General features: G+C 36.6%; 1 protein-coding gene across 6 annotated transcripts; it reads right to left on the bottom strand.

The window, feature by feature from the left end:
* Positions 1-4,659: 4,659 nt before the first annotated feature.
* Positions 4,660-16,589, bottom strand: LOC122021083 (cell cycle checkpoint protein RAD17-like). Of its 6 annotated transcripts, none has more exons than XM_042579164.1 (13): positions 16,292-16,586; positions 14,808-14,871; positions 12,864-12,949; positions 11,739-11,786; positions 10,711-10,764; positions 10,117-10,219; positions 9,772-9,937; positions 9,627-9,684; positions 9,160-9,544; positions 7,678-7,803; positions 6,074-6,284; positions 5,931-5,991; positions 4,660-5,327 (listed from the first exon to the last, which is right to left on the bottom strand). In XM_042579164.1, exons 1-13 carry the CDS (start codon positions 16,487-16,489, stop codon positions 5,097-5,099), a joined length of 1,791 nt encoding a protein of 596 aa, XP_042435098.1. In that variant the 5' UTR covers positions 16,490-16,586; the 3' UTR covers positions 4,660-5,096. The 6 variants fall into 6 exon arrangements, 5 of the variants coding, with proteins under 5 accessions (XP_042435098.1, XP_042435096.1, XP_042435095.1 ...); XR_006122443.1 differs by adding an exon at positions 5,565-5,654 and having other exon boundaries at positions 5,113-5,327; positions 9,627-9,937; positions 16,292-16,587; XM_042579162.1 differs by having other exon boundaries at positions 7,678-7,797; positions 9,627-9,937; positions 16,292-16,587.
* Between the last annotated feature and the right edge of the window lie 179 nt (positions 16,590-16,768).

Consider the following 16,768-nt stretch of genomic DNA (forward strand, 5'->3'; position numbering starts at 1 on the left):
TGTAATACCTTTCTCGACCGAACGTGTATTAGTCTGTTTGTGAAGTTCAAATTCTACAAATAGCTCATCTAGTCAAATTAAAGAAAGATCCTTAGATATCTTGTAAGCATCTAACCATCGATGCCTACAAGGTATTTCTCGAAAAAGCTCGTTAAGGGCATACCTGATGATGTCACAATTTTATGTTTTTTTGTCCGATTACGTGGAGCCCGTTAAGCATATCTTGGATCTGAGCATGGAGTTGACTTACCGACTCACTATCCTAAATTTTAATATTATATAACTTATTCAATATTAGATCTCGTTTGCTTACCTAAGTGTCGGAGGTGCCCTCGTGCATCTCGATCAGCTTTCTCGATAATTCCTTAGCAATATTGAAGGGTCCGATCCGGTTCAATTCCTCTTTGGTTAAGCGACATTGAAGAGTTTGAGTTACCTTGGCATCGACTTCGATCTTCTTCATAACACTTTGGTCCCAATTTTCGTAGGATACTAGTTTTATAGTGTCATCGAGTGGAAGTGTGAAGCCGGTTTGGATGATAATCCACATCTCAACTTGTGTTTTGAGGTAATACTTCATTCGGCTCTTCCAATAGCCGAAATCTTCCTCAGAGAAGAGTGGTGGACGTGGTGCTATAGCCTTCTTGATAAGTCATTTAAGAAAGAAATCTTGTAAACAATAAAATATATAAACTTGTCTCAAGACTTAGTCTTAGATTAATAGTGTGGTATGAAAAGAGAGAGTAAAGCTTGAGTGGTGTTTACACCAATTTCAAGAAAAAAATAATAAAATAATAAAAAATTATGATAAATTTTGTCAAAAGGGTTATTTCACTAATTCTGAATAATTGTGAAAAAATGAGAATTTTTCAATGAAAAAAATTTGGAGGGAACCCCCTGCTCGATGAGTGGTTTCACCAATTTAGAGCAGCTTCATTCTATTACCACTTATTGGATTGTTAAAATAACAGGGGGGTGAATAGCGTTCATCACTTTTTCAGAAATCGAGAATAGGCGGCAAAAATAAAGTTAAGGAGAAAGATGTAGGATCATTGTGCTAGAGGGGAATGAATAGCGCTCGTGACTTTCACGTTTGTTTAAAAACTTTTGAGAGATGAGCAGGGGAATAAAGACAGAAAGAAAGATAAGCAATCGCTAACACTTTGATTTACTTAGTTTAGAGTCTAAGACGACTCCTATTTCAAGGCCCGCACGTGAGAGTGCTTTTGATGGCCAGTCCATTAGTAGTTTGAAGAAAGATTACAAATATTATGTATAAGAACTACAATTATAAAACTATAAACAAAACTATACCGACAACTTGTAAAGATTTGAAGTCACGAGCCTTCAGTTGTTAGAGTAGCCTTTGGGCATCGTGGAAGCATTTTCTGAGCAGCGCACAAGGGTAGAAAATGCTTGGAATATTGTACTTGAGGTGCTGGTCAAATCCTCCTTTTATAGCCCACTCCGAGCACCTGGAACCTCTCCCAAGTGCCCCAATAGGGCTGATGTGGCATGCTCTCATCGAAACTTGATCTACAAAAATTATCCATCTTTGGGCGTCTGAACCACCCCCCGGCGCCCAGACCATGACGTAGGTCAGCCAATCATCATGCTCTAGCTTACTGTAAGGATTGATTTTCGACCGTTCAAGCGTCTGGAACAACTCTGAGCGCTCGGACTGTGAGGGCTCCTGGCCAGGCACCCTACTCCCGGCGAAGGCATCCCGGGCGCCTGGACTTCGGGCGCCTGGACCACATTTTCTGTACTTTTGTTTTTTTGCAAAATAAGGTTAGTCTAGACAAATAATATTTAAAGAATGACAAGTTTTAACAACCTTCGAATTATCCGGTCCTGACTTTGAGTTTCGCTGAAACTCTAGGCCGGAACGGCGCTTACTGTTCCCTCTTCGGGGAACACATCCTTAGCTACTCCTCAGGAGAAATTACCTTTCGCCAGATCGGTCCTTCAGACCGTCTAAACTTCTGCTCAGCATTTGAGGTTTCAGGATTTTTCCTCTAGACATCCGATTCTCGACCCATCTAGTCTTCCACCTGGTGTTCGCGACCCCTAGGACTTCCACCTAGAATTCACAACCCTAGGATTTCGCCTGACGTCCTCGAGCTACCAATACTTTGCCCAGTTCCCTGGATCAGAACTTCATTGTCTAACCGTAGCGGGGGCTTTCCTTTACCTAAGATCATTTAAGACTTTCCTGCACACTTAGTTCAACTAGTTAAATCACAAGACAACTTAACTTTAAATCCTTTGCCATAATCAAAACTTAGGTTCGATCGTCTGGTGCTTTCTGCACCAACAAAAGATGTGATAAAGAAAAAGATAAATACTAACACAAGTAGTTTTTTACTTGGTTCAAGCCTTCGACGACTCCTACTCCAAGGCTCGCACTCGTTGAGTGCTTTCGGTGGGCAATCTACTAATAGTTTGAAATGTTACAAAAGTGAAGTACAAGAACTATAAGGAAAAGTTACCGACAACAGAGAAAATAATTAGAACTTGATCGTCGATTGTCAGAGGAGCGTTATAGTGCCGTAGGAGCTTATTTGGACCAGCGTGCAGGAATGAAAGTCATAGCAGATGTTATATTTAAGCTATTGATCGGAGCCTCCTTTCATAGCCCCGTCTGGGCACCTGGATCTCCCCATGGGTGCCTAATTGTGCTAACATGACGAGTTTTCGTCGAAACTTTATCCCTAAAGTTTATCCACCTCGGACACCCGGACCCCCTCTGAGTGCTTGGACCGTTGACGTGGGTTTGGCTAGTCGACACGCTTCAACTTAGCTTCTGGATGAGCTTTGTTGATCCGAGCGCCTAGAGTATCTTCGAGCGCCCGAACCACTCGGGTGCCTAGTCAGGCACCCTTCTGGGTGAAACTGGTCCAGGCGTCCAGATCCCTTGTGGGTGCTCGGTCAACTCTTTTTCACCCTTGCTTTTCTGCAAAAAAGAGTTAGTCCAAACAATCATAATATGTTTATCCTAAAAAACAAAGTTAACACAATAAAATAGTAATATTAATTAGATCTTGTCTCACCGAGACCAGGATCTAGTCAAAGTCTCAGCTTAGGTTTTCCAAATAGACCTAAGTTGGACTTATGCCTACTGCTCTCTCAACCGATAACGCGTCATCACTGGATCTCTCCTCCAGTTGCTTACCTCCACTTATTAATTGTCAACTTGGTTGATTCCAGGTCCCTTGATCCACCAGGACTTCTTGCCATATTTCAACCAATCTAGACTTCCTCCTGCCAGATTTTAACCGATCTGGACTTTGTGCTAGCTATCAACCTAGCTAGACTTCCTTCTGTCAGATCTCAGCCAATCTAGAATTCGTGCCAACTATCAACCAAACTAAACTTTTGTCTGGTTTTCTAGTCCTCTAGACCCATCAAGCATACTTGATAAAAAGGTTAGACAAACAACACATCTAAGTTTAACCTATTTATTATACATCAAAATTTGATTATCAGTACAACCTGCACCAACAGACACGTGGTCCAATGCAACTCTTTAGCTCAGCATAGAGGTCGAGTGACGACCGAGTCCCTGATATCATTCCTTAAATCTGACCTGGCCGCTCTTACAAGCGACATCTGATCGTACCACAAAAGAGACTCAGTTGGTTTGTCGATTAAGAACACTAAGGGCCCCTTTAACCTAACGACCTAACCTTCCTCCTTGCCAGTTTGTACAACAGCTGTCAGAGAATTAAAGAAATATCCCTTATGCAAGTTATACACTAAAAGTTTCTACCTTGCAAAATGTAAAGATTACATATTTATTTTAGGAAATGTGTTAGAACATCATTATGATCTATCATTTTCTGGCAATGCACCAAGATTCGTTCAAAGAGGAAATTAACACAATAAAAGGGAGATCTTCATCTATAGGCGCAGGTACGCTTACTGCACACAATGCTACGCATATGCCACCTTATGCATCCACTATTCATTTACTATTATTCACTACCTTCTGTTCGATCAGTCGCTTACTTGAGTATCAAAATGTCTGCACCGGAGACCCCTCCTTGGCCCCATTGTTGACATTCTTTTTAACATGTAAGAGCGCTTGGAGTCATCTTTTTTCCAGCTAAGAGTTTTTACACAGTCAACTTCAAAGTCACTTGTCCAATGTATCATCTTCTCCGTTTTTAGATAAAATTAACAATCATTATTATTATTATTTAAATATTATTAAAATATCTTTATAATTTACTACTGTTATTTTAGTTTGGCATAAACATGATCCCTTTCATTAATATTAGCAGACATACGAATCCATAGTATATTACAGCATACAAAAGTGACTACCCTCGTCCATCGCCAAATTATTTAAAAGATGATAAATTATTGGGTACCGTCACGTGTTCAGTGGATAAAAAAAACCTTTCCTAAGGTCACGTATCGGTCGAAAATTAATCCCTATTTATTATAATAAATTTACCACTCTCTCGCGAATAATCATCCCGACAAAAGGGATAAAAATCAAAATTATTGCTTGGGATAAATTTAAACAAAGTGTTAAATAGATTAATCTACAAATTTATTTGTAATAATATTTCATAATAACATTTTCACCTGAGATCTAAAATCCAGTGAAATATTTATTTTCGAGAAATTACATTTACTCGACTGCCAATCTTTTGAATGGTGGTTAATTAATCCAAAATAGCAGACAAGAAGTTATCATATCAAGAGTAGCAAAACGATACCCCCAAAAAATGGACTACAGACTAGTCTTCAGTTAAATCTTCCTATATCAACTGACAGAAAACAGACAGAGAAGAACAGAGTTGAAATTGGCACACTTTCTGTCATTCTGCTAAGGGTTTCACTTAGCGTGTACTTTGCTCTAATATTTCGAAAGAATCTACTGTTTCCTCCAAGAATTCCTCCAGTTTCACTGCGCATGGCATGCAAAGACGGAATTATGGCAGCAAAAGAGTAATCCACGAGAAGTTCTTACAGTTGACAAAATCGGATATGCCATGAGTTATAAGGCATTGCAGAGGGCTTCAGTATAAGAAAACCCAATCATTTAAGCCATGAGACTTCCAATCCAAAGCCTCCAGAATTAGCTAACATTCTTCTATGTCATCCTCTTCGCTTTCCTCTACTTTGTTAACCTCTGATTTATCTGAACCACCACTGTAATCTTCAATTTCAGAAAGATCGTCATGCATATTGACGCATAAAGATGTCTTTGAACAGAGCCATTTACTTGTTGGTCTGAATTCAGTGGCTATGGAAGCACTGCTGCAACAACTAAACGAACTGTAGGCTTCAAATCTTTCAAGCAACATCCGAACCTGCACAATGATGAAAAGAATAGTCAGTCATATTCCACCAACATGAAATGTTTTTGTGTTAAAGGCAAGCAGATCAGACAAAGTCTCCTGTCTAATAGAACTTTAGCATTTGATGTTAAATTTTATCGTGTGATTCCAAAATATGCCTACACTAATTAATCAGAAAAATGGAATCAAAAGTATTCTTGCAAACTGTATAGGAGTTCTGCCTTGTAACTCAAGTCTTATAGATCTTACCTGAGTCGATGCATCTCTCACAAATAGACAAGTTGAAACAAAGGGCATTCCCTTTGTTTAGAAAAACGAAAATTTTGTGCTAGAATCCATCTGGAAAAGGCACAAAAGCACACAACCTATTTTTAGCTCCTCACCCACTGCTTGCAAAGAGTTACAGCCAGTACAAGTAAAAGAGATACCATTACATGCTACCTTAAATACTCTGAAAACAATTCATATATCTATCAAAGAAAGCTTTGCATAATCTATAAATACTGTTGGTGGAACTCTCTGGACTTCTAGTCTTTTTTTTTTTTTGGAAAAAACATATTAACATCAAAAGTATTCTCCAGCTAAAGAAATTAATTGACATGACAACTGAATTACCTTATTGTGCCCTAACGATGGTTCAAGCTGCCAAAGTTTTGGGGCACGGATGGCATGCCACCTGCTTACATGATAGTCAAAAATGTAATATGCTCTTTTTTTTTTGACTTTGTTGATATTAAAAAAATATTAAAATAATGAACCTTGAAGGTGAAGGACAAGAGTTTCCGAATAATACACCACGTACAGCAACTGAGGCAACAATCTGTTGTCTAATACTGTCCGGTTCGTATGTATCAGTTATTCGATGAAATCTTCGGTGTGTCATACTTGCAAGAATGTTGTCAGCATCACTTAAATAAGAGGCGATGAGCGATGCATTTTCAATTGCCTCATCACTTAAAAAATCAAGCACTGCAGGTGAGGAAAGTAATTGTACTAAATTCCAAAGGATATTTCACAATCTAAAGAACAACAAAATTAAGTTGGCAATTGTAATCTGAAGTAGTTATAAGCAATCAGTCAGTTCCAAACGAGCAAGGAACTAACCTGGTAAAGATGGATAATTGGAATTTGGTAGTTTACTTACTTTGTAATGCAAGTTTAACTAAATATACTCTAGTTAATAGAAAATATAATAGATGTATTCTATCAAAAATAACATGTGTGTGTTAAGTTCACTAGGTATAAATATAGAATTCAACTCAAGCAAGTTCATGGTTTGATTTCATTGGTAGTGTGGTTACTTGCCAATACATATGAACTGGCCTGGGATTATCCAACAAAAGGCTATATATATCTGAAGATATATACCATTGCTTCGAATGGAAAATAGTTTAGTTTCTATAGCCTCTTTTCTCCAGATCAGAGCAACACCGAGTTTTCTAGTCAATCAGGCCAGTTTCATTAGTAACTAGAATCAAAAAAGAATATGTGAGTGGAGTTATTTTAAGCTCTAGGAAAAATTAAACATTCTCATGACTCAAAGGTGTTCTAAAATAGCTAGGCTCTTTAAGGCATCAAGGTCTTAGTATAATGTTTGAGGTGCAAGGTGATAGACCAAAGTGCCCAGGCAAGCAAAGGAAGGCACTTGTGGCTCTTTGGAGATCATCCTCGTCCAGATATGGAAATAAATAAAATTTAGATAATATCAAATTAGGCATGGGAAATTTTATGAGTTGCAATAGATTGTATTCCCATCACTAAATTGTCAATCGAAAAAGAAAATTATAGTTTTCGTACATGCTAAGTGAGTTAGACTCTTACCTTCAGGGTTGAAATTGATATTTTTAATTCTGGGCAAGATAAGGGTCATAAACGATCTTTGTGAAATTTAAATTTGATTTGAATCCTTGAAAAAATAGACATGTATAAGTGGCAACCTTTTAGGAAAAAACAAAGATAAACAACTTTTTTAACATCTTTAGGACCTGGTAGTCTTTGCCCAATTTCATTCTATATGGATCTTAATGTCTTACTAGCTTAATCATAAAAATTGAAATGTAGGATTTCATAGTAAAAATGAAAGAGAAGAAAATGTATGTTTATGTAGTTTACAGCAATGGAGAGAGAAGATAAGAAATACAAAAGGCTGAAGTAGAAAATAGAGAGATGCGCTTTAGAAGAGAGATTATGCTAAAAGGGGAAGGAAAACAGGAACTTTCTATCTATCGACTTAACTGTCCTTCAAAAATATGCCAATTATCAGAAATGACATGAAAATTTGGACAAAATAGAATATCAGCCAAACATGGTAATCAATCACAAAGTCATTCTACAGATGGGGAAAAAATAGATAAACAACTACCATTTTCATGTAGAAAATCAGAAACGGTCTGTGCTTCTCCATGTGCCTGTGAAACAACTTTCTCAGGAGCATCCATTTTCATTGGCTTCCTTGAATATCTCTCTTTCAGAACAAATGGTTCTGATGCTACAGAAGCCAATCAAAATGTGAGCTTACTCAAGTGTAATAAAGAATAGAAAATAACATATATTTTTCCATTTCAACTGAGACATTGTTGGAAGTGCCATACAATGGCTCAGGTTAATTTAAACTGATAAGCAAGGCTATTCTAACACGAATACTGGAGTCCTAGCACTAAGAAACATCTGCATGCATTCAGCTTCATGCAGGCATACCTCTGACAAGAGGCTTATTCGCTACCACTCCCATAGAGTGTCGGAGAAAATCCTATTATTAATTGGTCCACTGTGCTCATGATTTATCTTAATGGCATGATTGTAAAAGAGCGCTGTGCCCATAACTGCCAAGCACATGAATTGTGTTGATCATGACTTATATAGGTTTTGTTGCATTGTGATTTGTATTGCAGTGCACATATTGAAGCAGATAGTTACTTTGTGGTTAAACTTGTCTTTGCAGTTTGCTGCTTGTGAGTTTGCACTAATTATGTTGTCAGTTGTTGGACTCATGTTAATAAATAGATTACATTACTGATGCTATTGTGGAAGCACTCCTTCAATGCGCATGGTTATACTTGTGCTCATATACTTTCTGCATAGCATTTCTTGTGTTAATTCATTAACTCATCTCCTATTCCAAGAGTGAATGTCATGTTTCCTGGATTTGATCTTAGAGAGTTGCAATGTTACCCAATAGAGGTATGGTGTATATTGTTACGCACATCTTTCAGACTAGGAGTTCTTAAGGTTATGTGCATCTATGCGAAGTAATTTCCTACGAATTTGCTCACTGAATTTCTGCCCAACTCTTTCCCTTCCCTTCCCTTCCCTTCTTTCTCCTACACCCTGCATCAACAATCACAAAATAATAATTTTTCATAAACCTATAAACAGAAAGACACCATGGTCAATGTAGCTCACTCAAACTAGGTGAAGAATTGTCCACCACCTTTGCACGTTGACATTATCTTCCCAAAGAAGCAAATTCTCATGTTGGCCTAAGTCCTAACAATGCCTCCCACAAGCAACTTTAGCACCACCTCTACATGAGTACAAATCTCCTTTACCAATGTGTCCTTAAATGAGGAAAATTATCTAAAATGACCTCACCACGACAGAGATGAAGACCTAAATGATCTCAACAAGGGAGAATTGAAATACTCAAACTAAACAAACCCAAAAAATTGGTAGTAGTAGTGCTCATGCAAACTCTGTGGGAACAGAGCTTTCTTATGGGAGGGTAACAAGAGTGGAAGTAGAGAAATATCTAATTGGACGGTAACAAATTTGGTTGTGGGTATCCATTCAAGTAAATGTAGGAAAATGCAGCAACTATCTATGAATATAATTCGGAGTCACTTACCAAGTGTAAGAGCATCTGTTTCTTCTCTCTTGTTGTGAAGGAATTTCCCCAATGCATGAAACAGAGAAATTTTTTCATCTCTCCCCCATGGCAGTGATATTTGAGAATTAATTTGTCCATATCCAGAATGTGAAATTGACAATAAAACAGGATTAGTGGAATTTAATTTGCAGGAACTGCCATTAAAAGTTGATGCCTGAATGGGCAAAGATTCCACTTTTTTTAGACAAGAATACTGTAAAGATATTATGGCATGTCTGATGTCACCTCCACTAAATCTGGCAATCTGATGTAGCAATTCTGCAGGAACATTACACTTCTCTTCTTGGCAAATTCTAGTAAGCCTTTTCTTTATGGAATTTTCAGTTATAGGATTGAATACCACCTGCAATATAAATATTACCCATGAAAAATTGTTGCTAATACAATCTTCCAAAAATTTTAAAATATTTTTACGAAAAAATTACCTTAAAAGCCCCAGCTTGCTCAATAAATGATTCAAGTTCCTCCCAATTCCCTGCAGCACTGTCACAAGAGTCAATTTTGTGATACTGAGTGATTAAAATGACTGTAGGGACCAGTGCTGAATGTGTAAGGGTTTCTAAACACTTCCTTAATCTGGAAAAAGCAACTCTTCCATTTGTTACTGGGATGTCATCAATTAAGAGAATAAGGGGCTTTCTTATTTCTTCAAAACAGGCTGGATGAAGCAATGAATATTTTCTTATCCTTTCGACAAAACTTTCAAATTCATCCAACTTTGAGACATACTGTAGTCCTGTCAAAACATGCAAGTCTGAAAATATTACAAGTTGTACAACAAAAATCATTTGTAGTTAACAGTTGGTCTAACAAAGAAAATCATAGAAAGGTTAATTTACATGAAATGATTGTGCAGTTGCACTATTGTTAGTAAAGCAGATAGCATGGTGTGAACATCATAGAAAATGAAAATACCTGAATTAGAATTATGGATATTTTCTCCCCAAAGTGTAGGTGTGGGAGTCATCCATTCACACAACTCAGCTCCAAGTAGTGATGCAATTACATGAATAGCTGTCTGAAGAGGTACTGAACTCATCATGTGAGAATATGAAAAAAAATGCAGTTCTATGCTTTAACAATCTTTAACACCAGCACAAAACCAGGGGATGGATTAGCATATTTCCAGGTATCTCAAGTAACAAATAGAAGTATTTATGAATAAGATTGCATGCATTGTACTGTTTTGCGTATACATGACAGCTAAGATTTTTGAAATGTCTAAAATATCTAATTCATGTCAAGCTTTTTGTAGAGACTTATACTAACGCTTTTAATCAGTTTAACTGTATAAACTTTGACTGCAACTTAAACAAAAAAGCAATTCTGGTTTCAAGTTTGCCTCTCCCTGACTTTCACAGAAGTTGTGCAGTACCTATGCCAGCAAAAAGTATTTTCCAGCTACAGTCTACCAAAAAACAGAAAGTACAATGATAGCAATATAATCATACAAAGCAGAAGGAAGCAGATAGAAGTAACATTCAGAAAGTTAAAAGGAAAGTAACATACAGATTTTCCAACTCCAGATTGACCAGTGATAAGAAGACAGTTGTTTCTTCCTTCCTGTATTCAAGGAAAACAAGCATATTGCAGGATGTCAATATGCTTCCATATAAACAAAACAAAAAGATACAGAGTTGAATTAACAAGAGTTCTTTGAAAAGAAAGGTGCTGCTGCACTGCACTAGTCCCAATATACCCACATGGATATCCAAAAATTTAGAAACTTCTACAGAGTGACACCAGTTTCAACTTATCTCGTGTATGCATACAGCCATTCTATTATTCTGCAAGAAGGGAGGTTATAAATTATAGAAGATCAGACTAGGAGGCAATGATGTGCATTAGACCACCATGACAGCAAATTAATGCTCTTTGCATGGTTAATGATAACTATTTGCTTAAGGATAGCATCTTCTTCACCTTCTCCCTTGTCTCCTTCCTCATGCAGTATGCAAGTGTAGGTGGCAAACCATGAGCATTTGGATGCACAAGCACGTGTTACAGATGCAAAAGATTGGACCTATTTTTTCATAGAGAATCCCTCAGAGTCATATGAAGAATTTTCTTAGAATTTCTGCTGTTGATTTCATATTTCATCAATTTTATTGTTCATATAATTTGTATTTGAGATTTGAGATGTTAATATGTTATTTTTGCTAATGTTCTACTTTTGCTTGCAATTATCATGACTTTTGCATGTCTGAGCCCTATTCATCATTTGCTAAGTTTTGCTTCTGCTAGATTGTTATGTACTAAGTCTTTTGTTATCAGTTTTAATGGTTTAAGTAGAATTTATTATGGATTATATGATGGTTTAGTTGTGGTTACATGCTTTTAGAAGTGAAATATACTACAAAAAGTAGGGTTTTTTCAAGATATTTCAAAACACTGAGAATTAAATTGTTGCACAGAAGGAGTGGGTCAAGTGATTTTATAAAATGGAAACAATCTCCTCAGGATGTGATAGCAAGTTCAAGTAATATGCTGCTACAAGATTACAAGCAGAATCATTGTATGATGAGACTAGTAATCACCTTTCTTCTCATCATCCTCTCTTCCAACCATCTTTTGACTTCTTCAACCTGAGAACTAAAAGTGAAATAAGAAAATCGAATCTGCTAAACCTGGAGAAAGATGAACTGAAGAACTGCCGGTGTGTCCTCATTTTAAAAAAAAAAAAAAATCCTCTATGGGACAAAAATTAAACCAATGCAAGTTGAAACTAAATCAAATGCAAAAAGAATACTGTTAGTGGTGGGTATGAGTTCAACATAATTAATGTCCATCTTTAAGCCTTAGTTTTCTAGGTGGATGGAAGAGAGGTACAAATGGGCTGAGGGAATGATGAAATTGAGTCCACATTTCTCCCTGTTTCCTGTGTGAGAGAGAGTGGGTGGAAGAGAATGCTGGAGAGATTCATCTCAGTCTCAATCTAACACTGTCACCTGATTGGGTGGGAAAACAATACAATTGAAAAATGTTTGCTGTATTTATAAACAATAAAATAAGAGGGGGAAAAAACTCATTCTGATTCTTTTAGGATGTTGTTTTTAACTTTTTATATTTTTGGAAAACTATTTTAACAAAATTATAAAAAAATCCATCTTCGTTCCCCTCCAAGGCAACAATGGGAAAAAAAAAAATCATTTGTTCTCTTTCTCGCAACTAAATATTATGAGGGAATGACTATCATATCTCTTATTCCCACTTTCTTTCCTTTTGGGCATTTATTTCTTCCCCACTTCCTATCACTTGTTGCAAACACAAGGACAGCATGTTGATCATTAGGGTACTATCTCATGTTTCCATTTTCTTTGCTGTATGTGTTTCTCCATTTGTATGAAATAATAAATGTAATGAAGATTCTAAGGGAACGTGCCAAGTTTTGCATCCAATTACAGTCATAACTCATGGGTTACAATAGTTATAGACCAACACAAAATACACATAGGCGAATTATCAGCTAGCAAAATCCAAAAATGATCTTTCACTTTACAATCTTGTTATTCTTTATTAGCAAAATCCCAGTTGTGTTTGTCAACATTGAAGAACAAACTTCATACATGTGACATTAATAGTTAGAAATTTTGAATTAAACAACCTAAAAGAAACTAGAATTCAGCAATGGAAGTACAACAAGGTGCCTTTCAAGAAAGAACCTTTTTTTTATGGACAGCAAGCTCTGCCAAGGAATGTGGCTTGTGCTTCTCATTCCAAAGTTCTTTCTTCTCTGTATGTGTAACCCCTGTTTCAGTTGAACGTTTTGGGAAAAAATAACTAAAAGAGCTGTTGCATTACATAGGCATGAAATTAGGTAAGTTATGGAGGAACAATATGCTAACAATTCAAGTATTAATGTGTCATTTTGTCATGAGCTTTATATGAACAATGAAATAAGAACAAGCAAAACCAATAGCTATATACATTAGTCATTATGATGAATGACAGGGAAAAGAATCAGGTTCATATTATTATAGTAAAGTTAAGGTCTAGGTGTAATATACTTGATGCAATCAGTTCGCACAATCAAACTCAGAAGCAATTAAATGTAGCCATAAGCATGATGATTCTGCAGCATGTACATAAACTAACTGAATAAGATGGATTTTGCTTGTGCCTTTACATAAGCCAACTAAATCCAACCAGAAAATTGTACAACCTAACTACAACCAGATGAAGCAACCAAAACCAACCCACTCAGACCACCCACTCACATTTTCCTACCTAGATAGAATACAAAAGCAATAAATTTGAGTAATACTGATATGAACTATACTACATTTGAGACCTAGGCTCTATCCTAATAAATCAATATTTGAATGTTTCAGCATTTGAGAACAGAATCTACAAACTGCCACCAATCCTATGGCAAGTTTGTACAATCATACGAGTATTAGCAACCAAATTAGAAAGTGATTAGTCATGTCTTCAGAGTTCAAACATCCAATTTAGCGAACAATATGCAAGATGGAGCCTATGGTGTGCATGATCAACTCAAGTGCTGAGATATAACCCAAAGGGAAATGAAGAAGAAATGAGGAGCAAGGCTCAAGCAGAGATGAAAAAAAAAAGAAAATATATATATATATATATAGAAAACATCTAGTTCCTCTCAGAAGATCCATGCGAAAGGAAACCATATACTAAGTTTTACATGAGAGGGAGTTATACCTTTGAAGCATGCACTCGATCTCTCAACGGCTAGGATCTCAGCACAGTCACGTGTCCATGCCTCTTTCGGTATCCACACAAACACAAGGAAATAGAGAAGACCAACACTCAAGGTTGTGCTAGCAACCCTCTTGAGGAGTTTCGGCCAAGAAGGAGAGGAGAAGAAGAAGAATGAAATTCACCCTCAAAAATGAGAGAAAAAAAATGCTTTTTGTACTTCATCCAATGAAAATACTTAATGAGCATTAATTCAACTTAATGAGACTTAATGAGCATTAACACTCCATTAAGGCCATTTTGAAACTCTTCATTTTTTAATTCAATTTTCGAAATTAATCCTTCTAATGTTTCATTAATCTTCATTAATCCTCTTTAGTGAATGAATTCACTTGAGTCTAACTCAAGTCTAATCGGATTAGATTGAATCCATATGGTTGGGTTCACTTGAGTCTAACTCAATGATTCTAATCCAGATGTGTCAATCATCTCATAATTGACTCTTAGAGCTAATACTAACATATATATATATAACCTAAAGGCTCTTGATCTAAAATGTTATTACCCCCACTTGCTAGTGACCATCAGGTAGGCATTACTAATGAGACCTATAAGCCTAATTTATCTTTCACAATGATGAAGGATTCGTTACAAGTATTTTATATGTATTTTCATTGTTGACATTGTTGCAAACAGTATAACCAATAAACTGCTGAAAATAACCAGTATTTTATGTGTATTTTCATTGTTGACATCTATTTATGAACCAATAATCTATTTCACAGGATGTCAAATTCAGTTGACTCCAATACATAAAGAATCATTATGAAACTAAAAACACTTCAACTCAAGAGTATATATTTTCCAATTATTGTGAAAGATTACACTACGACATAAAACTTTTGCAATTTCAACATTATGTGATCAGATTATACCTGGTGTAATACTGAAATTGTGAAGATGCTCAGAAAACTCTTCAGAAAGACTATCAAATGCAACCTTAAGAAGAGCAATAGATGTAAGAGTTACAGTGACAAGCTTGAGAAGAAGAAAAAAATAGTTGAAGATACAAAGTTGCATGAAAAAAGAGAATATCTTGGCACTAATAAAGCATTTGGTGATAAATATAGGGGGTTCAAACTCCAATCAGTACTGAGATAATAGAAACCTATTCTCTCTGTATAGTATCTTCCAAGTAGTTTGTTTCTTTTTTGAGTGTGTTTTTTCTTTTGATCATCCTCTCTTTTCTTTATAAGTTATAATTTGGTAATCATCCACCTCCTCTGAATCCAACAAAGCAACTATTTTGTCAAACATATATAGATTTAAATGACAATCGGCACCAGGAAGTCAGTTCTTTCTCTGTTAACCCATTCTCCTCTTTGCTGGTAACTTAGTGAATCATCACCCTTCAGGCTCCAAGAGATATCAGCCACAGACAAATATTTGATGCATATTCATGCATGACATGTAATTACTTATACAATTCTAATATTCACAATGATAGATAGTATACAGCTATTTTAATCTACCAATGCCAGAGCACTATACTGCATCTACTATTTCCTAGGCAAATGATGTTTGAAATGAAGAATGGCAAATGGAATCCTGTTTGCTAAATTCCAAGGGAAGTAGTGGAGTATAAATGGGGAGGTCATGGTATATGGATATGCATTCCCAATGGCTAATAACTTATTAATGTCAGTCACTAGCCCAATTTGGAACAATGAAGAGAATCACATGACAAATTGAATAAGGATAACTTTGCAGGAGTGTTTTTCTGTTAATACCTTATTCAGTTATCTCAGTGTTACCTCGTAAAGACAAGCTAGATCAGTCATCAATATGATGTTTTGTATCATTAAAAAATGCTAGCTACATTTTATTGCATATACAACACTCTTTTGTGAGACGTGAAAATTTTGGCATCACTGACACCATTCTTGTGTTTCTCACTTTTAACCCTTTTTATCATGATTGGGCATCCATCTCTGATTTTAGTGTCAAATTAGAATAGGCATACAAGATGATATATAAGGCCCTCAAAAAATCAGTGTGGGAAATCTTCTTTTTGTGTTCTCCCGACTAAATAGAAGTTCCCCATCAGTGACATCACAAGGCCTGAAGCGCTACCAAAACCACATATGATACCCTAGACTCCCCATTGCTATATATCATCCCGCAAGCTTAAGAGTACATAGATTCAGTGTCATCCACATTGCATTTTTAAGCTTTGACGCATGCAACGTTCAACGAACTTGGTTGCCATGATCCAAAAGTGCTCCAAAATACAAAGAACCCAAAAAAAATATTTTTTAACAAAGAATTAACATAAAAGAAAACAAGAAACAGATCCTTCAGCTGAATAAACTATAACAACAACAATGGTTGAAGAAGCAGACTGATCCGAGTAGCGTACCGGATACGCCTCCCGAAGTGCTGATGCGGCACCCTTACCCTTCCTTGAGCCCTGTCCTCGGGGCCTCTTCCTCGCAGTAGACACCGACCTTGACTTCGGTCCGGAAGAACCGCGGCCGGGAGATGTGGCGCGACCTCGAAATTCGCCTTCGTTCTCCTCCTCCGAGGAAACCACCACGACGGGGGTCCGCTTCCGCATCGAGAACCTAAGCGGCGCCCATGCTTGCGAGTGATCGCCGCGGACCCTTTTTTTTTTTACCTTTTCCCCCTTCAAGTTAAGTAAAGTAAAATAAAGAAACAAAATGAAAATAAAGAAATATGCATTTTTCCCATCGTAAAATTATTTTATTTAAATAAAAATTGAAAATAAATACTAGCGCGAACAGAGGGCACCGACACTCCGCGCCACCGACGTTTGATCCGATTGTCACTTTTCTCTATTAAAGTACCCACATGTGGAAAAAAAAAATCTAATGTG

The sequence above is a fragment of the Zingiber officinale genome, chromosome 9A, assembly GCF_018446385.1.
Source record: "Zingiber officinale cultivar Zhangliang chromosome 9A, Zo_v1.1, whole genome shotgun sequence".
In the NCBI taxonomy this organism is placed as follows: Eukaryota; Viridiplantae; Streptophyta; class Magnoliopsida; order Zingiberales; family Zingiberaceae; genus Zingiber; species Zingiber officinale.

Excerpts from the sequence above, each read along its gene's own strand:
- LOC122021083 (XM_042579161.1), bottom strand. The coding sequence starts at position 16,489 with ATGCGGAAGCGGACCCCCGTCGTGGTGGTTTCCTCGGAGGAGGAGAAC. Across the intron at positions 14,872-16,291 it reads CACTTCGGGAGGCGTATCCG|GTTGCATTTGATAGTCTTTC; the intron begins GTACGCTACTCG and ends GCTCTTCTTAAG. Across the intron at positions 7,804-9,159 it reads AACAGATGCTCTTACACTTG|CATCAGAACCATTTGTTCTG; the intron begins GTAAGTGACTCC and ends TGGCTTCTGTAG.